The 27818-nt window shown below is 36.9% G+C and overlaps 1 protein-coding gene across 1 annotated transcript; it reads left to right on the forward strand.

Annotated features, from left to right (window-relative positions):
• Nucleotides 1–26303, forward strand: LOC105222446 (uncharacterized). Its single transcript, XM_049453900.1, has 10 exons — nt 1–153; nt 14596–14731; nt 14812–15053; nt 15243–15397; nt 16902–17069; nt 17158–17396; nt 17470–17885; nt 18023–18123; nt 18187–22094; nt 22447–26303. Exons 1-10 carry the CDS (start codon nt 1–3, stop codon nt 24084–24086), a joined length of 7158 nt encoding a protein of 2385 aa, XP_049309857.1. The 3' UTR covers nt 24087–26303.
• Nucleotides 26304–27818: the final 1515 nt, after the last annotated feature.

The following is a 27818-nucleotide window of genomic DNA, read 5'->3' on the forward strand; positions in this document are numbered from 1 at the left end:
ATGTCGAAGTTATCGTTTCGGGCGCGTGCGCTCGATCCCTCCAAGCAGATGCCCATCTACTTGGCAGAGGAGCTACCTGATTTGCCTGAATATTCGGCTATAAATCGTGCTGTGCCACAAATGCCTAGTGGCATGGAGAAGGAAGAGGAATCGGTAAGCTTACAAGAATTCTAACCTAAAGTCATAATGCTGAATGTTCCGTAAAATATCATTGTTTTCAAGGAGTGAAGAGCAAAGTTATTAAACCAAATGCGAATGAATAACCCCATATAAAAAGAAAAATTGCAAGCTCACTTTAATATGTCTATTAAAGTACATACTACGTACGTTTTGTGTATGTACATATGTACGTCTGTATGTCATATTATTTATATTCGTCGCAATATTATCATTATACATTAGTCAGCAAATAACAAAACGACTAAATGTTTTTGTTTTCACATTTGCGTGTTTGTTATACAGTTTTCGTTATTCATAATCAATTTACCTTTGCGGTTACTACGCCTTTAAATTTTTCTCTTATATTTGTTTCTTTTTAATTTATTTAAAAAATTCTGCATTGGATATACGTGAATTTGTATATCAGAAAGCCGTATTCGATGACCAGCTATTTAACAGGTCACTATTTGCTTATTATATTTCACTACAATTTTATCTTATAACGTTTTTACATACCTACATACATGTGACTGATTGCGCATAAACACACATACAAGTATGAATATGCAGCAGGTAAACACCTAATAATGCCTTTGCTCAATTTACAGGTAGAATTTCCTGAGCAGTTATAGGTAAATATGGTATGTACGTAGGAATGTTGTTGCCTTCAATAAACATCACCGCATTTTTCCGTGGAATTTGTCATTTGCATACTTGAAATATATATTTTTGTATTTAATTGGAAACTAATTATATTGAAAGTGCTACGTGTACATACTTATGATGTAATAATGACTAGACAAATATATAAATGAGATCAATCCTAATGCGAACCATCTATATTTTTTTAATGAAGTGGTTTGTCTCCATTTCATCACATTCACAGATCTTCAATGTAATATATTACATATGTATGTATGTATGTCGGTATATAAGTGCTATATTTTATAAAACGTGCAGAAAATTATAATATTAGCTAAGTATTCTCGGAATTAAATATTTAACTTCGGTCATTAATATGACTAGCTACCGGGAAGAGTTATAGCGTTGAAACCACTGTCCATTAAATCAGAAACAGACGCATCGAACCGCAGCCAAATGATGGGAATACTAACCAGTCCGCATACACACTCATGCATAAATAAACTCGTGACTCACACTTCAGCTGACAACACAGTCACACTTTGTAAAACAAACATCTTTCTGAAATTAAGCGCAAAGATGTGGGAATAGTGGTACATTGCCTGCAGCTGTAGGATTTCTTGAACACCACTGTATTGCTTGCCAACGGCTATACAATTGTTGTAGTCATGGTACTGTGAAAGTTGCTGTTTTTGCTGATAGCAACCTTTCAATAACTTCGTCTCCCTTCGCTTCGGTATAAACGGATAATAGTGGTTTTTATGCGAACGTTTTTTTTTGTTTGTTATATACTTATATTGACGTAAGTGTGTACATATTTGCTCAGATTTTTATTTAAGGTTTCACGCACTCTTATTCTTCAAGTAATTCTAGTCGAGTTGGTAGAATCGCTATGCGGTGAATTTGTTAAGAACGAAAACAAGCCGTTAAGCAAATACCTAAGAAAGTGCTACACATTGAGAAACACGCTTGTGTAGATTTTTGCTTGTGTTGTTTCATTTTCAATTAATTTGTTACTTTGCTTTGCGTGGGGTACTTTGTTCTCATAATATAATATGTTTATAGTCAGCATATAATGATTTTTTTATTTCACATTGATTATGATAATATAATTTGGCACAATAATTTTTCGATGAAGATATTTTTTTCTAGGGAGAACGTCGTTTTCATCAAATATTGTATATTCGAGTCCGTTTAGGTCCTGTATGCCAAGCCTTTTGTTTTTTTTTTTGTACCTTTGAAGTTTATGTATATCGAATATGAAGTGAGAATATATCGATTTACGGTGCTACCTATTCTCAACGAGTTTTCATTTTGAAAAAAATTCTCTGCTAAATACGAGTATAAAATTCTTGATTTAAAGAGATATACACTCGTAGAAATTGTACCTACTATTTGATCTTTAGTATCAGTGCTACATGGGTCTAGCAGTCGATGACATCCAAACACTTAGGTGTAAGGATAGATAGATGGATAAATGAGAATTGCACCGCGACCTAAGGTCTATTGTGGCTTCTCCTAAGTCACAACGACTCACTTAGTCCCAGCGTATTGATAAATTTCAGCATACTGCCAGGTGCTATTGAGGCTTTGTGATCCCTATTGGGAAACATGGATCCATGGGCCTTTATCTTGTGTCTGCAGACCGCTATGAAGTCAATTAGCAGGTGTTCTGAATTTTCACTAAATGTGCTGGGTCCATGGTGTGTGCTTATAATGCTTTTAGTGGTCCGCAACAAAAACATTTAATTCTTGTGAAAATAATGTTTTGAATACCTATCCCAATTGCAATCTTTTATATACACTTATGGACAAAATAATAGGTGTGATTTTTTTGTTGCCATTTCTTTTGTATGATAAAGGCAAATTGTTCTAATGTCCTAAACCAAAAAAATTAAAAAATTTCGTATATACTTCTTCTCAAAACAAAAAAGGATTTCTTTGCGAATTCACGAAAAATTTCAGCAGAAGTTAGACTGAATGTTAGCTCGCAGACAATTTGATGTCTGTTAGTAAACGTTAATCTACTGGACTTACTTATTACGAAAAATTATAAATTTTAAAACTAAAATAAATTTTTTGCAAATACTATATCGAATAAAAATGATTTTGTCCATTATAGCACATCCTCATATACTTAAAATCTGGTTACGCGCCACTATCAGTAAAGTGAATGTATGTTTTCTGTTTTTATTTTGTAAATTGTTTTATCATATCTCAATTGCGTACATATGTATATTTATTTTGATTCGTAAACCACTTCTTTCAAGTTCATTGAAAAATTATAAAAAAGAAATGGAATTGAACAACTCATGTGCTTATATTGTACATATGTATGTGCGAAGTCCTTTGCGTATGAAAGTTTATATGCTTTTTCTGTATTATCAGTAGTACGTACATACACACTTATACGTACTATGTACATACTTTTAATTGATAAGATTAAAAAATTCGATTGTAATTTTTCCCCTTCAATTCATCATTTTTTTATTTTTATTACGAATGCATTTGCTTATAAATAGTACCTGTAAATACTTAAATCGATTATTATTGAGGAGAGCTTAGAGGTTTACATGCCATTTTGCGCAAATAATTCATTTTCAATGCCTGCTTGCATATTTCATTGAGTCATAGCATTCCGATAAGTTATGTGCTTATGTTCTTAAAATAAACAATTATGCCAAATTTATAATTTATTATGAAAATTATTATAACAGCGTGGTTCATAAGTCAAACCGCAAAAATATTTTTTTAATCTTCGGTATTTTAACCACTGAAAACATTGAATTATTAAGCAACTTTTTTTTTTAATTCAGCAATTAAATACTAAAAAAAAATTAATTTTTTTTTGGTTTTGCCAAAGAATCATGAAATAAATATTATACTTATGTACATACTGAGACGTAACATATATGTACATAAAAAGCGTATATATTTATTTTCCTTTTTAATTTTTTCCATAAAGTTAATTTAAGGACGAACCATATATGTATGTATGTATGTATATACGGATTCACCGTTTCTATTGTTTACTTTAGTTTAATGAATAAAATCAAATTTACTGTTACTTAAAAAGAAATAAACAGCAGAAGTTAGTTACGTTCCTTTTTCTCAAAAATGTTCATTATCGCGCAGAGTCCTAAAAAGCGATACCATAATCATATGTCAGCATATGAGAGTAGGCGGTTACATTAATCCATTTATGTACATATTCCAAATTTGAATTGCAAAGCATAATGTTTACTTCATCCATTTATTTGTATAAATTCATACTTATTTGCGGTTTATCTTTACTTAACTCTCTTATGCCATCTTTATATCGGGTTTTCATTATCACTTTTCTTGAGTTTATACTTAATTTGAATTTTTTTTTTGCTGAGTCGAAAAATCCAAACACAGTCGTTGTCGTCATTGTTGTTATTCATGCGACGAAGTCAAAAAAAGTCGACAAGGCGTTTCGAAATCGCTAGCCTTGTTGTTGTAGCTCTGTGTTCTTGGCCGCTCTTAACGCAAGTCGTGACCTGCTGAAATTGCTCATTGTCAGAATTGGGAAGTGCCACTGCGTAGACTTTTTTTTACAATTTCTCTTTTTTATTTTTGTTTATACCCTGTCTTATTCTTATTTGCCATGTGCTGGCAGTGTTTTTACTTCCTTTTCATGCCTTGCCATTATATTTCAGTCTACCTCCACTTCATTTGGTACGTTCTTCGCCACTTAATGTTCACAAATTTAGTTTTTTTCTCGCAACTCTTTTGGTTTGTTTGATATTAACTTTTATTTGTTTTTCTTTTGCTTTTTGTTTTTAAATTTTTTTGTTGCTGAATCTTCTGCCGTCTTAAAGTCGATTTGCTTACTTTTGTTTTATTCGTTTTCGAAAGTCACGTGTTGTTGTTATTTTCTGCGTCTGGTTTTGGCAGTTCATAGCCGCCAGTTCCCTTCGTGTGGTTTGTAGCCCCGCGTTTATCATCTTTGTTCCTCAACGAAACGTAGTCGGTGAATGTTTTTTTTAGTGTTTCACCCAATCTTGCTGGCTCTGGAATATATTATACGTGGGTGTAAAGTGAAATTATTTGCACGTTTGGCTCTGTGGTCTCACTTATTGGCAATTTAAATATTTTCGTATACAAGGTGCGTACCAAAGTAAACAGGACTTCAAAAAAAAAAAAAACAACAAAAATTTTTTTCGGCAAAATCAATATATTTTATTCAAAATAGTCTCCTTTTGCTTCAACACAGCTTTTTGCACGGTCCAAAAGCATGTCGAACGAGTTTTTTTTTAGCTCGTTGGGCGGTATGGCCGCTAGTATGCCGGTGTAAGCCTTTTGAATGACCTCTACGGCCGCTTAACGCTTTCCTTTCATGGGCGAATGCATTTTTCCGAAAAGGAAGAAGTAGCACGGTGCCGTATCAGATGAATACGGGGAGCGGTTAATGGTTAAAATGTGATTTTGTCCTCTTTGACCTCTTTAATGTTGTCCTTCGAATGTTGGATTCTAAGCAATTTTTGGTCGTCATTCAATTTGTGCGGAACAAACCGTGCACACACCTTTCATAAGCCCAAATGTTCGGTCAAAATGCGATAAATCGATGTTGTGGATACTATGTTCAATTCCATTTCCATGAATTTCAATGATGATTTCGGCTGATTTTTGATGAATTCACGCAAAGTTTCGATGGAATTTTCGCTGATCACGGTTTTTGATTGGTCCACATGTTAATCGTCATTTATGTCCTCGTGACCACTTTGAAAACGTTGAAACCATTTATGCCCTCTGCTACGGGATAGGCAATCATCGCTATAAACTTCATCATTGATTGAAACGTTTAGGTAAAAGTTTTACCAATTTTAAAAGAAAATTTAATGTTGGCATTTTGTTCGAAGTTCATTTTTGCCACGATAACACAAACATACTGACACTTAAAACGCAATAACTTAACTTTCAATCGATGAAATGTCATGAAATTCTCACTGGACAATCGATAAAGATAACAGATTCTAACGCACCAGACGCCACCTGGGGGCACCAGATTCAAAAAGTCCTGTTTACTTTGGAACCCACCTTATACAAGAAAACAAGGTTTAGTGTCGCTTTAGCTTAAAAAAATGGCAGAAGCTTATGGAGAAAGAAATCGTCAACAGACTTTCCTTGTAGTGTGTGTGTTTTGGTGGTTTCAAAATCAAAGTTGGCCATTTCATTTGCTTCCAAATTTTCGAATGGTCAAACTGGAAACTAGTGACTACTTTGATATTTATCGTACACTCTATTCGATCCTTAACAACGAGTGCTTAATAGTTATATCGTCACCTAAAATGCAAAATAACTGTTCGGACTGAGTAGGCAATTGAGAACAAAGACTAAATTCTACAAGTCACTTATCAGAGGCATGAACGATGGCAACATCTAATTAGGCGACGTTACGAGTTTTCGAGAGAAAGGTTTTGTGGAAAATTTATGGACTTTTGCGAATTGCCAACGGCAAATAATGCAGTCGATGGAACGATGAGCTGTACGAGATATACGACAACATCGACACAGTTTTTCGAATGAAGAGACAGCGGCTACGCTGACTAGATCATGTCGTTCGAATGGATGAACATAGAGGAAGACCTCCACTCCGTTGAAAGGACCAGGTGGAAAGGGACCTGGATACACTTGGAATCTCCGATTGGCGCCAAACAGCGAAAGGAAGAACGACTGGCGCGCTGTTGTTGACTCGGCTAGAACCGCGTAAGATAAAAATTATCGTTAACATATTATTCATATATCGTTCGTTTCCAATTAGTTGACAAGAGCTATATGAGCTACATATATGTTCTAAAAAACCGGCTTAGTTTTTCACATGGCAATAAAATATAAAAACATAAAATAACAAAGAAATGTTATAAATTTTAAATTTACGCGAAAAAACTATAGTCATAAAAAAGAATAAGAAATAAAAAGAGGAGTGCCAGCAAAACAAAAAAAATCAATACAAAAAACATTTAAAGAGATAGACATTAAGAACTTGTCCGATAGCAATCAAAATTAGCAAAAGAAACAGAAGTAAATTATAAACAACAAAAAAACCCATAACAACAACAACTGTATAAGATTGTATAGCTATACAAAATGATATGTATATTTTTTTTGCTAAGCGTTGGCTTCAAATATGTTATATACTCAGCATAATAAACTGGTGAGCGAATATACTGAGTGTGTTTGATTGTCATTTCCGCACATGCTACATATTTTCAAATTTAGCAGTTTTTATTTATACTTTACTTTAGGCTTCTTTTGAAAAGCATATCGCCCCTTGTCTAGACACTATAGTCGGATGACTATCGGTCAAACAGCTGTCTTATTTGACTTATTGCGCACAGTAAGGCAACTTTGTAATAGTGCAAATTTTTTTGCATTTATATTAGCACATACCTTTGTGAATAAAAAAAAAGAATATAATGACATTACTTTTCCAACGCTAAAACCATATACATACATATGTATAATTGCATATACAGAAAAAAAACAATGAGTGATCACGAGTAAAAATAAATACATACATATAATCTTTTGTACGAGGATACAACATTTTTTAATTAATTTTCAGTTAAAGTAACCAGACCGTACGGTATATTTATAACTAATTGCACCATAAGACAACTTTTAAGCTTAACGAATAAGATTCGTTATAAAAATAATCGTAAGGGGTCATTAGAAAATATTTGCGAACTAATCGACTTAATAAAGGGTGGATTTTTTTAAGAGCTTGATAACTTTTTTTTAAAAAAAAAACGCATAAAATTTTGCAAAATCTCATCGTTTCTTTATTTGAAACGTTAGATTGGTTTCATGACATTTACTTTTGAAAATAATTTCATTAAATGTTGACCGCGGCTGCGTCTTAGGTGGTCCATTCGGAAAGTCCAATTTTGGGCAACTTTTTCGAGCATTTCGGCCGAATAGCCCGAATTTCTTCGGAAATGTTGTCTTCCAAGCTGAATAGTTGCTGGCTTATTTCTGTAGACTTTAGACTTGACGTAGCCCCACAAAAAATAGTCTAAAGGCGTTAAATCGCATGATCTTGGTGGCCAACTTACGGGTCCATTTCTTGAGATGAATTGTTGTCCGAAGTTTTCCCTCAAAATGGCCATAGAATCGCGAGCTGTGTGGCATGTAGCGCCATCTTGTTGAAACCACATGTCAACCAAGTTCAGTTCTTCCATTTTTGGCAACAAAAGTTTGTTAGCATCGAACGATAGCGATCGCCATTCACCGTAACGTTGCGTCCAACAGCATCTTTGAAAAAATACGGTCCAATGATTCCACCAGCGTACAAACCACACCAAACAGTGCATTTTTCGGGATGCATGGGCAGTTCTTGAACGGCTTCTGGTTGCTCTTCACCCCAAATGCGGCAATTTTGCTTATTTACGTAGCCATTCAACCAGAAATGAGCCTCATCGCTGAACAAAATTTGTCGATAAAAAACGGATTACGGAACACTGATTTTGGTAATAAAATTCAATGATTTGCAAGCGTTGCTCGTTAGTAAGTCTATTCATGATGAAATGTCAAAGCATACTGAGCATCTTTCTCTTTGACACCATGTCTGAAATCCCACGTGATCTGTCAAATACTAATGCATGAAAATCCTAACCTCAAAAAAATCACCCGTTATATGTAGCTACCTTACAAACTGAACGATCGAAATCACGTCCTTGTATGAAAAACTTTTTATTTGACAAGTTAGCTTTCCCAAATTTTGCATGGATAATGAAAGCATATGTCATGCAAACCGTTCGAACAGAATCAAGTATGAAAAACTTTTATACTGTGCAGGGTATAATAGCCAAAATTAAAATTTGTTTTTGTTTTCTTTGGATGGTATTCATTTAGTCGCCAATCCAATCTCTGTCATATCACAATACGTGCTCGTATGTGCATCTCTATTTAGTCTTATCTTCATTATTTATTTATCACATGAAATAACTAAGATCAAATAATAAATTCGCCAAGAAATACATTTCGCTCTCTAAATCTTTTTAACATCATATTTCAAAGAGATTTGTTTTAAGTATAGGAAGATTCTGCAAATGATATTTTTTAATTGGGGTACTCACAACCTGTCGTAAAGCATCGTAAAATCGTAAAATTATAAATTTTTACACTTGTTTAAAAAAATTGTTGTTGGATTTCATACAAAAATGAGTTTACACATTTACAATTTTCAATGCTTGTGCAATTCACAAGTCTCATAAAGTTGTAAGTTATAACGATTCGAAAACATAGCATTGAGAATTGTAAATGTGTAAACTCATTTTTGTATGAAATCCAACAACAATTTTTTTAAACAAGTGTAAAAATTTATAATTTTACGATTTTACGATGCTTTACGACAGGTTGTGAGTACCCCAGCTATGTTTTCGAATCGTTATAACTTACAACTTTATGAGACTTGTGAATTGCACAAATATTTTTTTCATTGTTAGGTTATAAGTAATTCCAGATGCATTGAGTATACCGAAATGTTGTCATTGCTTTTGAAAATTATCGATAAATTGTTTTTAAGATTTTTTACAAGTTTTAATTATGTATGCAATATACTAAGTAATATGGCAGACTATTTTTATATAGAGCTAACTCGACTTTCGACGTCCGTTTTAAATTTGACTTGTATGTACTATGTTAGATTGTGCATTCAACTTCAAAAGTTTTCATTAATATAACTTTTTAGAGAAACATCATTATTGTGTATTTTGTTGTGTAATTTTGTTGTATAAAACATCCCAAATATCATATATTTTTATCTGAAATTAACCTTTTAACACTTTTATATGAGTTCATGGGCAGAAAATTTATACGCACACACACATATAAATTTTCTGAGAGAATATGTATTTTTAAGCAACTGTTACTGGCTATATAGTACATACATACAGTTGCGAGAAAAATAATAGCAGTCCCTTGAAGGACATACTATCTACCACTGTAGTTTTACTATTTTTAAGTGTTTTAATTTTTTCTTTTTGCTAAAGCGTTTACTAACACTAGTATTCGCAGTTAGTCATGTTCGAATAACGGTAGGTTTGGCATCATATTTTTGATATTTTAATTTCACTGACGCTAAGTGGTTTGTATGGCGAGGCACATTAATAGCAGCGTTTAATTGTTCTCTGAATATAATTGAAAAAATTTAATATATAGGATTTTTAAAAGTAAGTAATATTATCATTTACAATATAATAAGAAATTAATTATTGTGTTCACGCAATTTATTTATTTAAAGTGGGTCGTGGAAAACATTGCAGCACCGAGAAACGCAATTTGATAAAAAATCTGATAAGTGCAGGTAAAACTTATAAAGAAGTACAGAAATTACTATGTTGTTCTGCAAAAATGATTTCCAATGCTCTTAAATACCAAAAATCATATGAAACACGTGGGCGTAAAAGGATTTTATCAGCATCCCTGGTGAAACGCATAGTAAGGACTAGCAGAGCCAATCCATCAAAGGCAGCTACACAAATTAAAGATGAGTTAAATCTGCCATGTGGAGTCCATACAGTCAGACGATGTTTGAGAGATAATAATTTGTATGCTCGGAGCCCCCGCAAAGTTTCTCTTTTGAAAAAAAATCACATAGACAAAAGACTAAAGTTTGCACACGATCACTTGTTGTGGCCACTCTAAAAGTGGCGAAATATACTTTGGACCGATGAAAGCAAAATGGTTCTCTATGGTGGGAAAGGATCAAGGGGAATATGTAAGACGTCCACCTAATAAAGAATATGATCCAAGGTATACAAGGAAAACCCTTAAACCATGGGTGGATCATCTATTATGGTATGGGCATGTTTTTTCCTATCATGGTGTTGGTCCGATACGGCTCATTGAAAAAATAATGGATCAATATCTGTATGTGAATATTTTGCAAACTAACATGCTTCCTTATGCCGAAGACAGTATGCCACTGAAATGGATCATGCAACAAGACAATGATCCAAAACATACTAGTAAAGTGGCAAAAGAATGGTTTCGAGAGAATAGGATTGAGGTTATGGAGTGGCCAGCTCAATCGCCAGACCTCAATCCAATTGCGAACTTATGGACTGATCTAAAGAAAGCCGTTTGGGATGAAAAACCAACAAATAACAAGGATTTGTGGGAAGTAGTTCAAAAGGCATGGTATAACATTCCATTGGAAAGATGTCGTCGCCTTGTGGACTCCATGAAGGACAGATGTGTTGCAGTCATAAAAAAATAATGGCAATGCAACTAAATATTAATGTGATCAATAAAATTAAATATCAATTACCATTTATTTTTGCCGTAATTACCTCTAAGTTATAATAACTGAAATACTGCTATTTTTTTGCTCCATTAATTTTTGTACTTGGTTCAAAAAAAAAAAATTTTAATAAATATAAATATCAACTTAGCTTAAATTTATTGTGTGCAGAAACTTTTCTTTTACGTTGTGGTAAAACCCCCTGTGAATACGAAGTACCAATTTTGTAATGTAAAATATGTACCAACAGTTTTCGAAACATGGGGTGGCCACTGCTATTAAAAATCTCGCAGCTGTAGGTATTCAGAAAATATAAAATGCTCAAGCGTTTACCAGCTAATCTTTTAAACAAGCATAAGTGCACTTATATACCCCAAATACATGTGTATATGTACGAATTTTGAAAGTTCCGATTTAATTCACAGACTTTTATTATAATATAATTAGCACATTTCATTTAGTTGATTACTGATAATTGATTCAAATCAATGCACGTAAACATAGTATTATATAGGGTTAAGAGGGGCTGGACAAGGCTTTTTCTTATTGTAATTTCGTTCACTTGAAAACATTTTAGTTTTTATGTTAGAATAATTTTCTTTTAAAGAAATTCATTCATATAGATTTAAATTGAATTTTGAGCAGATTAGGCTGGTATAAGTACTGACTAGTGCTGAATATCGTACTTTTATACATATATGTATATATTTTTTTACATTTTTTTCATTGAATGTTTTCTTTTGTATTCGCCATAACGTTTACACATTGAAAAAAGAAATATCTGTCTCGACAAATGTTTCCTGGCTTTGTGATGCATAATTTGCTTTGAAGTGGCATCTGTAGACATGTGTTGACATAATTTGCGATAAGATTTGGATGTTGAACTAACGATATTTTTCAACTTAAAAAATGTTCCCATTCGTATTTATCTGCTTTTGATAGTTTATTAAGGGGTTACATGGTTTTACGGGTTTTAAAAAATCGAATCACTAGAGGTAGTCGGTAAAGGTGTTAATGTGTTCACTGTGAATAGCGCAGGCGACTACTACTAAAACATCCGAGCAGAAACTGTTTGGAGAGGAATGCATTGTGTTCCTCGCTATGGTGATGGTAGACGGGAGACATCAGGAGGATCTCTGTTATCTTATGGGCTACAGTGTTCTGCCTCCTCTGAAATTTCTTCGTCTGTGTTTCACTACATCTAGAGGTATATCGGTACTGCGGAGTTAATAACCGGCCTATCCATTTTCAAAACAATATTTCTTTGCCTTTTCCCCTTGGATTTTGTTCGGTTTTGAGGGTCTGTATACACTGGTGGCCAATAAAATGTTAACAAGGCTTGAATTGATTGATTATATTGCTTTATTTCAAGTACAGTTTTTTTTAATATTTTCCTACTTTACTTATTTTTATATGATAAGCGATTCTTTAGAACTAGCCGGAGTAAATGTTGACGATTTCGTTAATTATTCTTTATGTTACACCGATATGCCTTGCTAGCGTAGAAATATACCTTTCACGTATGTACATGTTGCCCATAGTGATCTATTTAAACAAATTAGTATGTTTTTACTCCAACATTAAAGGCCTCTTGTCACAGTGTCCAACATCACTCCACTCCGTCCGCTTCAGGGAAGCATTCATCTCCCAAATTAATTGCAAGAGTAGTACTCTGCACTTGTTAACAAAATATATCATTTGCCACTATACAAACTTCCGGCACTACACTGCACCACCCACCGCTGACGCAAGTCTCAAATGCTCAACGACCGTCTAATGAAATTGGCGCGAGTATTTATCTACTTTTTCATTTTATAAAAACGCGGCGCATTTCCATGTGAGTGGCGGCGTAGTGTGACATGAAAGTGAACATGTGCATAATAAATGTTACAAATTTATATACATACAAGTACATCTACTTATATGCATTTGCGATTATTTCACAAACACATGTTCCATACAAGTGCAGAAGCGTTCAGCGTATTCGTTTAATGTTTATGGTACACTCGTTTGCACATTTTGACGTTTTCGCCGTTTTCGCCGTTTTGCCGTTAGTTAGTGTAACGTGGTTGACAACATGTGATGACTGTGATCAATTGTTGTTTTAGTTTATTCATTTCATTACATTCGGTGAAGTTTGCACGCATCAATATGGAGTATACTTGTTTGTATACCTGCGAACGTGTGCTAGTTTGTGTGTGAGCAAGTAATGATTCATTATCATTTTATTGCCCTTTGGCTGCTCTGATGCGTTTATATTCGTCATTTAGCGCATTTAGTGTTCGTTTTTTATTTCTTTATATGATTGTATTTGCTTGAATAAAAATAATAATAAAATGATAAGGTTGAAGCAATCGTGTCAATATTGTACTTCTTGTACTGATTACCATTGTCGAAATTAATTGAAATTTATGAGTGAATTCGTCAACTTAAAATATGTAATTGTATGAATTAAACTGAAATTTGCTTCTCCCACATTGCTTGTAAGTCTGGTATGTAATTAATTAAGATATCAGAAAATTTTATAAATCGTGCTAAAATATAAGATACCATGCAAAGGGTTTTGTTTGCTTTAAGAATAGCAGAGTTTTGCTCAAAATTACTTGGACTATTGGCTGATTCATTCCGTCTGCCTAGATCCGGTTTTTGTACGTATAGTTCACTCTTATGCATACTACATTACTTATAAACTGCTAATCCTTAGTAAAATCTTTCTATTGAAGACTTCAAGAGCTCGGTCTTTCTTTTGTGTTTGAAATAATATGCTATAAATAGATATTTCTTTTCGGAATTGTGATAGTGAGGTAGTTACGCTACTGTTTCCAATAAAGTCTGAAGGAAAATATGATTTGGGGAACCCAATGTCTTTTTGAATAAGATTTTTAGAGATATAATTGGTTATATATCTATTCTTCTTTTAGTATTTAGTTTGTTTTATAGCTTTTAATTTTTTTATACTTTTTTTTTATAATTTAAATATATTACTTAAGAAGGTAGCAAGACAGTCGAGTCTATTTAACCGAAACAAATCCGAATTTTAACCGGCCAAGGACAATCAATTTTGAAGCATTCCTTCAAATTGCTTCAGGGAGGTTTTCTGTCACTAACACAAATAAAAACAAGGTTGTGTGTGAAAATTTCAAATCAATCTGTTCAATCGTTTCGGAGAAAATTTAATTTTTGGGAAATTTTTCACACCATCTCTGAACGAAGTCTAAAGATTACGGAGCTGAATAAACTAACTTAAAAAACTTACAAAAAACTTTTAAAAATACAAACTCATCTTAAAATTTTCGGAGAATATTCTCAAATATATGTACATTCTATACTATATCGGCAAAAATGGAATTTTTTGAAAATCACGAGTACATAACTGCTTCAGGTATTTACGAAAAGCTAAAATAATCGTTTAAAACTTACTCTTCTTCTTCAAAAACATGAAATAATAAAATTGCATTAAAAATGCTACCTCCCATGGCAAAAAAAGTATAAATACCTAAAGCATTACTTTTTAATTATTACAGGAGCATCATCTGCAGCGGGCAATATGTACTGGTCTCATTATACCAACTCCAGAGGTTTTTACCACCGATCAGGAAGCCTACGACCGCATGTATCCGCCAAATTACAAAATGCCGCGCCAACTAATACACATGCAACGTGAGTAAAATAAAACTTACAGCACGGAAAAAAAGAATTTCTAACCTTTTTTTTTTGAAACACACACAATCACATTGCAGCGTTGGGTCTCGAGCAAGATGTGCCAGATTACGACATGGATAGCAGCGATGAGATTTGGATCAGCCAACAGAGTCGTCGCCTCGATCTGACACCACTGAAGTTTGAGCAGATGATGGATCGGCTAGAGAAGAGTTCAGGGCAAATGGTCGTTAAGCTGAATGAGGCGAAAGCATTGCTTAAACAGGACGATGAAGTCAGCATAGCCGTTTACGACTATTGGCTTAATAAACGCTTAAAAATGGTAATAATCTTATTAAAATTAATGAAAAAACGAAATAATAATAGAGAAAAAAGAATGTGCCAATTCATAAAATATGCACAATTTATATAAAAAATATTGATTGAAATTTCAAAAAAAAAAAAATTGTTAAAAATGTTTGAAAAAATGTAACAACAAATTTTGCTAAAATTAAAACTTGAAATAATACAGCAACACCCGCTGATACTGACTGTGAAAACGGAGAATCGTCCGGGCGCATCTTCGAACAATCCGTACTTAGCGTTTCGCCGACGCACTGAAAAGATGCAAACGCGAAAGAATCGCAAAAACGATGAAACGTCCTATGAGAAGATGCTCAAGCTGAGGTGCGTACGAATAACTATATGGGCCAGTGTGACTACCATTTTTTTTTGCTTTTGTTTTCTAATAAAAAACGTAAATGTAGTTTCCAGTAGTTCAGTAAAGGTTGTTTACTACTAAACACTTCGGGGTAACACGAGTGCAAGCTCAAACGTCTTTATGATCGCAATTAAAAGTACAGTAGGAATTAACAGTAAAGTAGATAAAACGGGCAGTATTTTGTTTCAGATAATTTTTTCTTGTTTATAAGTGAACGCCATATAACGGCACTTTAGTATTATTAAGCTGAACATTATTTAAACAAGCGAAGAAAACTTAAGATAAATGTTGAAACAAACTTAAACAAAAATATTTTTTTCAAAAGAAAAAAGGTTTCAAGAAAAAAACATTAAATAAAAATTGTTCCTCAATTATCAGCAAATAATCGAAATTTTGTTATTGGTGTAACCATAAGAAGGAAATTGTTTTCGAAAATGTTCTAGAAGAGTATGTTGTACTGAGCTTTACTACTAACCTCAAAATTTTCAGTATTTTTAAATTTGATTATAACCGATAGCATGCTGTAGATGAGTGGGGTGGCGTGGCAAACTATTATAAACCTACTTTTGGATTTAAAAGAAAAGATTGTTATTCAAAGTAACAGTCTTTTTTATACCCTGGACAGGGCACATAAAGTTCCCACGGTTTTTTAACATCCAAAAGGAAACGTTAGAGACCCTATAAAGTAAATACATAAAATATTAACCATCGGGGCGACAAGCTGAGTCGATTTAGCCATGCCTGTTTGTCTGTCTGTTTGTATATACGTACACTAGTCTCAGTTTTTGAGATATCAATATGATTTTATGCACACGTCTTTTTCTGACCAAGAGCTGTTTATTTGTCGGAACCGCCGAAAGTTGTCTAACTATAGCTGAACTCAAGTCCTTATGTTGAACTTTTTAATCTCACAAGTTATCTTTACGAAATTTGGCAGATATTATTATCCAAAGTAACAGTGTAATCGTTCAGATCGGATCGCTGTAGCATACTGCTGTCATACATACATCTTTAAGAGATAAACATCACTTAAGAGGATTATAGCTTCGGTGCAGCCGAAGTTAACGTTTTTTTTGCTGAATTATATTAATATTTTGAAACTGAACTGAACTTTTTTAAATTAAAGTTTTCAATTTGTACGCGTATGTTTAAGATCCAGAGGTAATATGTTTTTTAAGAGTACAGGGATCCCTTTTTTCATTTCTAACCTGAAAATTTTGCTATTGAATTAACGATATTTATATGGTTGAATAGCTAGTCATAATCCACTTTTTATTACAACTACTGTGGTATTATCAGAGTTAGCTTTATGTCTATAAATTATAACTTAACGAAATAAGGGTCTTCAACTTCGAAACGAAAGCACACCGTAACCCGTATGTAGTAGCGTTCACTGAGCTTCCATTAAACAGTTTGTTTACATAAAAAAAATCGTATTAATCTCACGCGTGTATATATATATCAAATTAGGCGCGACCTGCAGCGTGCCACCACCGTACTGGAGATGGTTAAGCGCCGCGAGAAGACGAAACGTGAGCAATTGCATTTATCTATAGAAATCTTCGAGAAGCGATATCAGCTGCGCGACTTCAGTGGTGCTCTGCTCTCCGAATTGAGTTCTTCTCTGAAGAGTTCCAGGTATGTGTCGATATCGCAGCACTTTTACTTGCCACACGGCGCTTATTTGTTATTAACATTTTTTTTTTTGCCATTTGACAACCTGCAGACCAGCGTTTGCGCCCTTGTATACGAATCAATACTCACACCATGGATCAGCGACAGGCACCACGGCCGGCGGTGTGGTGTCGGCCGGTGGGGCGACGCATGCTACCGGCGTTGGCAGTGTACTGGGGCCAGGTGGTTTGCTGGCAGCAGCGGCGGGTGCCAACAATGTGACGCCCGGCAGTGGTGGCCATCTGTATGCGTCGGCTTCGCAGTACCTGAATCCTTCGACTCTAACGATTGGTGAGTAACAACAACTCCTTTAGTAAATGCAACTGTATTGAGATGTACAATAAAAATATCATTTCATATGTAGATGCAATCAATGCTGGCGCAAATGGAGGTGGTATTCGCAAGGAGAAACGGACGTACAAGAAGCGGAAACATAAATTGACGCGCGATAAACAACAGCAGCAGCAGCAACAACAGCATCTAACACAACAACAGCAACAACAGTATTTGATGGGTGGCGTCGGCAATGGTAATGGCTTGTCAGGGTCAGCGTTGGGCGGTGCAGGTTCGGCGCTAAGCGCGCAGCATTTGCTGCAACTGCATCGTCAGAGTTCGTCGCCCGCAGCCAATGAGTCCAATATCGAAACGGAAGAGGAGGAGTTCGGCAGCGGCGGTTTGGGTAGTGGTGGTGGCGGTCATCATGCGCACAAAATGGGCTCCGAGAGCGAGGAGGAGGCACCGTTTGCATTTAGGCGAAAGCAGCACTGCGACTATCAGAGGGTGAGCTTTTGCGTTGGCTAGAGAGTATGATACTATAAAATGAGTTTATGCTAAAATTTATTTATTTTTTTTATCAAATGGAATATTAAATTATTATTTTTGTTTCTAATATTTCTTTATCCCCTTTATGTTCACAGCCGCGAGGCAATGATGGTAACTGGCCTTGGGAGTCGAAGGACGATAACGGTTTTGGTGATACGAAATATCGCTTTACACTAACATCCATCCGGCATCCAAGGTGTGTATCTTTTCTCCACAGACTCCTTGCGATTTAGTTAATTTGGGTGTGCTTTCCTTTTAGACCACGTTGCATTGGCTTCGCCAGACGTCGCATGGGACGTGGTGGTCGTGTAATGTTAGATCGCATCACTACGACTATGGACGACTTTTGGTCACAGCTGGACTACACGATATTTGAGAGTGATTCCACTTCGGCAGCGGCGAAGTGTGCAAATATCAAAAGCGAGCATGTAAAACCCGCCTCACCACCCACAGTTGTTGATCTGCCATTGCCCAATATAACTAACGCAACCAGCTCAACTACTGCAATGCCTGCATCACAAATACCCGCCAACACGACGATCAAAGTCGAGCCCGTTGAGGTGCCGTCTGGTGTGCCGTCACCCAAACACGACGATACGGCTGCACAAGTTAGTGACGATGATGGCGTCGAGGCAGACTTTGATGACGACGACGACTATGAGGAGGCCTTGTCACCAGATGTAAATATCTCACGTGATGCCAACTACATTTCGTCGTTAACAATGTTGCGACATCGACAGCGCCAACGTATGCGTTTGCAACAGCAGCGTCGTCGCCGTCGACTGCAACGTCAGAAGGCCATTGAGGAGGGTGGTGGTAATTCGGTGGATGGGCAGCACACAAAACGGCGGCGTTTCAATAATGCCAATGTCGTTGTCGATGCTAAAGCTGCGCCTGTGTCACAAACTGTTGCACCAACAAAAGAGCCATTGCCACGTCGTTTATTGCATCGGCTGTCCAAGTTGATCGATGAGAAGAGCATGAATAGCATAAGTAGTTTCCTGTTGAGCGAAAAGGTGAAGCGTGAAAAGCTGAACGGTGAGGATGTGTCCGATGAAGTCGTGGTCGATTTAGTGCGGCAACAGCAGCAGCAACAACAGCAGCAGCCGCAACAGCAGTGGCCCAATCATCGATCCAATAACAATTTGATGAACTACAATAACAACAACAATAGCAGTAGTAATATAAATAAGAACGTAGGTGTTAGCGATAAATTTAATGTGATAAAAAGCGAAGGCATTGGCCCAGCAACAGTGCCGGCGGGGTCGTTGTCAGTGCCAGCAACGGCAGCAGCAGCTGCCGCAGCTGCTATTACTGCGGCAATGACGTCCGCCACAACGTCCGGTTCCATAACGTCCACACCGTCAGCAACAGCACCGCTAACCAAAGCTATCAAACAAGAACTGATAGATTGCACAAGTGGCGGTGCCTCAGCCGATGATTCGAATGAACCTTTGAGCAGCATAAAGAAGTCGTCGTCCACATTAACGGAGACCACGACCAACTCCGAACTGCAGGTTGTGGAAGATGAGGAGAATGTGAATTTGGCACAATTGAGTAGCATAATACGTCACACCGTGAAGAAGGAGCCCCTCGACGTCACCGATGTGGCACAGTCAACAAATAACCCAACAACGAAATTCAATTCCACAAATTCCGCGCATGTCAATGTAGACGAGGATGATACCCTGTCGACGCCGCTAAATCAATTGCCCGATGTTATACGCCAGCAGCATCGGCTGACGGTGCAGCGCAACAATCAACTGAAGAGCGAGCACAATGGTGTTGAGAACGGCATAAATATTCTGATCGATAACGACTCAACGACGCAATTTGATGATAATTATGATTATATTGGCAGTCTATCGCCGACCTCCAGCCAACGTTTAGACATTTGCAATGAGTTGCTGTCGGAGATACGTCGCGATTGGTTACATTTCCGCCCGAAGACACCGACCGACGAGCTATCCGATAGTGGTGATTGCAAAATGACGCCAACAGAGCCGCTGGTCGAGTGGACACAACAGACGCCAATAGCCGTTGAAATGCTGCGGCTGTCATGTGACAATATGGAGTCTCGAAAAGATAAGCGTGCACACAAAACCAATGAGCAGACGCTGAGTAATATGTGGGATACACATTCCGACGATGCGCTCTTCGTAAGCAGCAGCTTCAAGTATGCCGAACTCGAGCCAGACACACAGTTGTTACAAACTTATTATGCGCCCGATGTAACACGTGGCAGTAGCAAGAGTCCAGATGTCGGTGCAGCCGGGAACTCGAACTCTGCTATTGATTTCAATTTAAGTGGCGACTCGCTCACGGACATAAATCTCCTTGGTGACGGTGATGAAACGGATGAGAATATGCTAGTGAATATATTAAAGGAATGCGACGACATCAAGACGCTAAATCAGGCTACGAACTTTTGGAATGGCATTTTGGAAGGTGAAGCTGAGGTTGACGAAGTTGCAGCGGATGTTGAAACCGATTTGCTGGACTGCATCGATGACAAAACGAAAATCAAAGCACGCTCGTTACGCGCCAAGAGCGGTGGCAAATGGCACAGCAGTTGTGCCACATATGGGGGTACAAGTTTCCACACCACTGACATGAGCAGCACACTACCGGATGACGTATTTTTCCAAAAGGTTCAACCGAAAGCCGAGCCAGTCGATCCCAGCGACATTAAAACGGCTGCAACATTGCCTGCTACTGATGCGACGGTGAAGACAGAGCCCGTTGATGATGTGCCCCCGGTCCCGGCGCTTGCAAGTAGCGGGTTGGTAAGCACGCAGCAGCAGGCAACCACTTCGATAGCAAGCATACCCGCGCAAATATTGCAAAATACGGCTGCGAACGGCGTTAGTTTCAGCAGTAACAGCGGCGGCGCTGCAAATGTCGCCAGCGTGCCACAATTCATTGCCAACAACGTGCAACCGCAGCTTATAGCGACAACCGGTGTTTTACATCAACGACAGCCACAAGCACAGCTGCATGTGCAGCAACAGATAGTCACGCAGCAGCAGCCGCAACAACAACAACAGCACCATCAGACGCAGATGCACTTGCAAGAGGTGGCGGCGGTTGGCGACATTATAACGGTGACCTCGTCGAATGTGCCGGCATTGCAGCCGCAGCAACAGCAACAACAACAGCAGCAGCAGCAATTCCAGCAAGTGCAGGTGCAACAACAGCAGCAGCAGCAGCATCAAATATTACAGTTGCGTCAGCCACGCATACAAAATGTCATGCAACAGTTCCAACAACGCCAACAAATACTGCAAATGCAACGTGATATCTTGTCCGGGGGTCCGGTCATCACACAATACGTGTCCGCCACACCGACGAATGCAGGCACTACAACCGTCACAACAACGCCACTACGTCAGCCAACGCTCACACCGATTGGCGCCACAGCGACGGGGAATCACACCATCTACACGACCAGCACAACGGCCGATGGCACCATCATTGGTGGCACACAAAAAATCTACATCCAAAAAGCCACACCCGCATTCACCAGCGGCACGCTATCCGCATCATCGGCGCAAGTTCCTAATAGCCAATCGTCCACAAATACAGCGCCAGCATCGGTTATAACGCTATCCAATGTGAAATTCGAAAATAATAGTGATGGCAATGCGTCGAGCAGTCAGGCAAATACAACATCATCGTCGGCGGCGAACACGAATATACTGACCATTGATGGCAATGCTGTGACGGCGTCGAACATGAGCTCCACAGGTTCCGGTGTGAATATTATCAGTACGTCGGGTGGACATCAAGTGGCTGTGCATAGTATTAGCGGCGGTGCCGTACAACATTTGACTAATGCCAGCGGCAGCGGTGGCACAGTGCAACACTTGTCGTCGTCAGCGTCCGTCGGCACGACACCACTCATTGTCACAACAACGACCCGCCAAGCACAACAGCAACAACAGCACCAGCAGCTGGTGCCTCAGCAAACGCAGCAGATTGTGTGGCGGCAGATAAGTGGTGGTTCGGCAAATGCAACTTCCAGCGGTGCCACGACCGTGAGTGGTGCTGATGCTGCGGCGGCGATGGCGGCGGCAGCAGCCGCAGCAGGTTCGACCGGCAATAAGATTGTGTGGGCCAGTCGACCGGGTCAAAAGCGGCAGCTGAACGGTCCAGATGGTGCGACAGGTGAGTCAATTAAAACTTACAACATTAAAAACCGTATTTCTATATTCGTGCAACATGTTGCAAATTTTTTAATACTTTTGTTTACCTTCCAACTATAACCGAATACATATCTAACATAACCTCAACTTTAGAAATTTGCTTTTCTCCCCATGAAACTGCTCATTTGTCAGAATCGCTGATAACGGGTCACTAAAGAATATAGCTGCTATACAAACTGAACAATCAAAATCAATTATAAAATTATTTTTTCTTAATATTTTTTTATAAAAACAATTAAATTAAATTTAATTTTGCTGTTGAAATTTATGTATATGAAAGTGTTAACAAAATTACAAAAAATATTTTATTTCAGATATAAACAAATTGTTGTTGAATCGCAAATTCTCACAACGAAAAATAATCACTCAAGCGGCGCAACAACATCAAATCCAAATCTCAAAGCATTTACAACAATTGCACCATCAGCAGCAGCAACAACAGTTGCAACAGCAACAACAACAGCAGCAACAAGATGATGATGGCGCCGCGAATGAAGGCCAAACGAATTCCGGTGGTGGCGGTGGTGTTACAACAACATTGGTTGGTACAACATCCCAGGTCGCACAACAGTTGCAAAAGGTGCAAATGCAAGGAGGCAAAGTGATAAAGATGTCCTCATACCCGTTGCTCGTGTCCGAGTTGAATGTCGCGCAACAACAACAGCAACACCACCAGCAACAACAAAAGCACAATTCGGCAGCAATTGCGGCCAACCACAACTACAGCTTGCAGCCAACGACAGCGATAATAACGTCCTCACAATCGGTGACCCAGCAACAGGGCACCGGTGGCGGCAATAAGATCTACCTGACCAGCAACAATGCCAGCGGGGGAGGCACCAACTTCACCATCGCCACAGCAAGCGAATTGGCCAATGCTGTTGCCGTGCAACAGGCCAATAGCAATAATAACAGCAGCGGCAGCAGTAACGGCAATAGCAACAGCAACAACAGCATAACACAGAAGCTGCATCACTACAAAGAATTGCAGAACTCCAATTTGAAGGTGAACTTCGTGTCTACCGCCAATGCGAGTGGCGGTGGCAGTGGTGGCGTTGGCAGCGCTGTGAGTGTGCATCATGGTAGTATCGTGGTGGACGCAAAGACCGTGGCGGCCGCAGTCAGTCAGTCGCAACAGCAACAACAACAACAAGCAACAGTGCAACAGCAGGCTGTGGTGTTGAATAAGGCGACAGCGAATGCAAATTTGCAACAACAAAAACTGAAACGTGAACGCATACTGAACATAATCGGCGCCTCTAATATGGAGGTGAACGCCGCGAATGCGGCGGTGAGCTCGGCTGGTGCTGGCGAGAATAGTAAACGCGTGCTGTACACAAGTCTGTTGAACGTCAAACCGTTGCAGAAGAACAACTCCGGGCAGATGCAGATGCAAATCGGACCCGGCGGCATGACACATGCGCTGCTACGCGGACGCATCGGCAACAATCAGACAATATTCACAAACATGCGCACGCTGCCCATAGCGACGAGCTCTGCCGTCGGCAATGCAACCACCGTGCAACAATTGCAAGTGGCAGCGGCCAACAATAGCAGCGGCAGTGGTGGCGGTGGCAATGGCATGAGTGTGAGTTTGGCACAAGTGACAACGAACGCGACGACACTGTCCTCCTCAGTGGCGGTGCATCAACAATCGCTGGTGAATATAGTTTCTTCGAATTCCACAGCTGCGGCGGCCGATGTTATAACCACAACAGCCGGTGGTGGTGTGCTAACGACCAGCTGCAATGATCTCAAGAGCATTGAGAATGTTGTTGGCAGCAGCAACAACAGTAGTAATGGCAACAATAATGCAACAGCGGCGCTAATTAACAGTGGCGGTAGTAATAGTAATAGCAATAGTAGTAGCAGCGGTGGCGGCGGCAATTCGAATCATGCGATTTCAGCGACTGCAAACAATAATACGCTCGCCTCTGCAATTATAAACAGGTGAGACACGGGGAGCTAACTAACACTAAGAACAAATGATTATGAGTATGTGTGCGCCGCACAGATGGGCGCAGCCGTCGCCGTTGTCGCAGGTCGAGCGGTGGCAGCAGCAACATGTCGCATTTGGTGTGTCGCAGCTGCAGTAGCGGCAGCAGCAGCAGCGGTTGCCGTCATGATTGCATTGTTGCCGCGTAAAATTCATCTGCCGTTGGCGACAAACGCGTCTAGGCCGAAGAGAAAGCTTTGAAGGAGTTGTGTGGTTGTTGGCCAACGGTATCAAGTGGGCGCCCGAGCCAAATGTTGGTGAGTGTTTTCAGTTGTTAGTGCAAACACATAATAGCTGGACTGTGACGAGGTGCACAAAGTGTTGAGTGAATGACGGTGTTATAGTGTGCGTAATGGGAGCGCCAACAAGTTGACCGCACCATAACGGTGTCATAGCCGCCAGTGGAGCGTGCCCACCAACAAGTCAACAATAACCTTTTCACAACTCTTCAATCAACAACTCTTCAATCAACATGTGCAACAAGTGGCAACAGCGCTAAAGGCGGCGGCGTCGCAGCAGTGGTAGCAGCAGCAGCAGCAGCAACGGCAACAACAGCAGCAAAACAACAACTTATACCTTACCAATCTCTTGTAATTTTACTAGATGTTGTTGTTAATAATTAATAATGTACTTGTAGATTATATATTAATTTATATATACATATATATGCATCTTATACATATATATCTATATGCATACATATATACTTAATGAGTTGAGCTGATATGATATATGAAAACGAAAGAAATGAAAAGTAAACGAAAACAGAAAGAAAACAACAAACAAGAAAGCTAAATGATTAATGCATCAAAGAGCATAGGTGAATATGTAAAATGAAAAACACCGTTACAGCAAATGAAGTGTGTCACTTTGTGCAGTATAAGTCCTAGTTGATGAGCGTATAAATTGGAAAATGCAAATTATGTAAACGAAGAAAAACAGAGAGCGCGTGGAATGAATTGTGGCGAAAGGACGTTAAAGCGCGGAGGAGCAGCAGTAGTAGTCAGCAGTGCAGGGGCGCCCAAACTTACTTCTTAGCCGCTAATTACTTTAAATATTTCAATTATTGGCAATATATGGCTTATTTAATTTTTTTACTGTTAGCTGAACCGTATGTACACACATAAATAATTATTGGCTGCGCTTAAACGCATGCTAGCTGATTTAAAATAACTAAAAATATGTAAAAAGCGGTGAATCAAAGCAAAAAATATTTCAAAGGTTTTTTTTATTGATAATTTTGAAATGTTTGCGCCACTAGGTGATGTGTGCGTAAAAAAGGAGAATAAAAACCAAAAATTTTTTTTTAAAATTTTCAAATTTATTTAAATAATTATTTTGATATATTCACGCAATATTAAAATTGCATTTTCAAACATTAGGGCGCTTCCAAAAATATTTCGCGAAGATTTTTCAAATTCGTATAAAAAAGAAATAATACAATTTTTTAAATTTATTCTCATTTTGTCTGCACTGTAAAGAACGCTACAAATTTATTTTTTTTAGCGCTAATTCGCAATTATTTCGCACAAGTCATTCCATCGCCGAATTCAAATACAAAAGAAGATAACATTTTTGTAATCAGTTCATTAGCTAAACATCTGCTTAAGTTATATGAAAGAAAACAACAACAAAAGAAAATTCTACATTTTCATTTCTTGTAATTAGTATATTTGCGTTATTTTTTTAGTTACTTTTCTGTTTTGTTTTAATTTTTTTTTTCTAAAAAAAATCGTTATATAGATAATACGTTCATAGGTAGGCGATAGAAATAAATTAAGTAACGCTTTAGTTATTAATTTCTACTACCACATTTTTTTATTTTTTTACGCTAATAAAAATTGTAAATCATTAAAAGAGAGAAAAAGAAAAGAAATATGGATAGTTAGAAATACAAGTAAAAGCCTCGAGGAGCAGAGTGCATACATACTAAGCTATTATAGTGAGAAATAGTATGTGTGTGTGTGTGTGTTTGAGCAGAAGGAGAGGAGAGCGGAGGGAGAGCATAAAGAGTTAGATACGTCAAGCATGCGGCAGACAATTAAGTGCTGCCGCTAAAAGTTGAAATACGACATTCGCTTATTATGATATATGTATATCAGATCTTATTTTCAAGATCGACTTTTTACTTTTTAATAAAATCAAAGGAAATAAAAATAAAATAAATAAAAAAAAAACTATTTAATCAGCTTATAATCGATTTGCTTTTGTAGTTATTGCAGTAGTAGTGGCAGTGTGTCGTTTTTTCTTGACATTTGAATCGCAACAGAGTGCATTTGATACAGTGGCTTTGAGGGCGAAACTAATTTTTGAAAACACCTTTTGCCAAAAACAATAATTTTTTCGGCTTAAAAAAATTTAATTAATTAAGAGTTTGAGTTATTTAAATTTAAAAAACTAATTAACGAAATTTTTGTTATTTAATTTTTAATAGTTAACGAAAATTTAGTTTTTTTTATAATTATCTAATAAATAATAATTTTTTTAAATTAAATTTATAAATATTTAATAAGATTAAAAAAAAAAATATTTTATTTTTGAATCAAAAAACTATTTTTTTTTGTTTCATTATAAAAAATATTAAACTTTTCTTCATTATTAAAATGAAAAATATTTTTTTCTTTTATTAAAATTTTATTTTTTTTCGTTGTTAAAAATTTTTTTTTTTTCGTTATTAAAAATTTATTTATTTTTTCGTTATAAAAAAATTTATTTTTTTTTTCGTTATTAAAAATACATTTTTTTTTCGTTATTAAAAATTTATTTTTTTTTCGTTATTAAAAATTTATATTTTTCCTTATTAATTTTTTTTTCATGATTAAAAATTTATCTTTTTTCATTTTTAACATTTTTTTTCATTATTCAAAATTTAATTTAAAACATTTTTTAATTAATATCTTAAATTTAGTTATTCCAATTCTTTTGATATACAAATATTATTTTCGAGTATTCCGGAGGCTAGAAAAATTCAATGTTTCATAAAATCGACTGCAAATAAAGTTTTTTTTCATAAAACTAGAATACAGTTCAGCGTCAATCGGATTTAAAATGTATTTATTTCAAAATTTTAAAAAAATTTTCTTTTGCTTACTTTTTCTCAAAAATTAGTAAAAATTTTCTTTTCAAGCAACTTTTTCTCGAAGGTCGGTAAAATTTCTTGAGTATAGCTTGTTTTTGGCAAAAGTGCCTGGAAAAATATTACTGAAAAAGTTGGCAATGCGAACAAAATTTAGTGTTGGTTTTAGTTTTCTGGATAAAAAGCCGATTTTCCACTTAAATTTAAAAAAAAATTGAATTAAAGAAAGGAAATATAACATAGCAAAAGAAAAATTAATTAAATTCTGAAATTAAAAAATTAATTAAACTCTGAAATTAATAAAAAATATTAATTTCTGAAATTAATCAAAACAATTAAATTATTTTCTGAAATTAATCAAAAAATAATTAATTAATTTCTACTTTTTTTTTGCTAAAATTTGCGCAACTCAAACCATTTTTGTATATACCAAAAGTTTTCTATTATACCGAGCGAATTTTCCGATACTACACACACCAACCGCTGCATCGGCTTACAACGAAGGCAATCGGTTGTTGGCAAATACGAAACTCCATACAATCCATAAAAACTCTGCAATACACGCCCAAATACTTCCGCATATACATATGTACAAATAGCACCGCAAAGGGAGG

This window comes from Bactrocera dorsalis, chromosome 3 (assembly GCF_023373825.1).
Source record: "Bactrocera dorsalis isolate Fly_Bdor chromosome 3, ASM2337382v1, whole genome shotgun sequence".
Lineage (NCBI taxonomy): Eukaryota > Metazoa > Arthropoda > Insecta > Diptera > Tephritidae > Bactrocera > Bactrocera dorsalis.

Excerpts from the sequence above, each read along its gene's own strand:
- LOC105222446 (XM_049453900.1), top strand. The coding sequence starts at position 1 with ATGTCGAAGTTATCGTTTCGGGCGCGTGCGCTCGATCCCTCCAAGCAG. Across the intron at positions 154-14,595 it reads TGGAGAAGGAAGAGGAATCG|GAGCATCATCTGCAGCGGGC; the intron begins GTAAGCTTACAA and ends TAATTATTACAG. Across the intron at positions 18,124-18,186 it reads ACATCCATCCGGCATCCAAG|ACCACGTTGCATTGGCTTCG; the intron begins GTGTGTATCTTT and ends CTTTCCTTTTAG.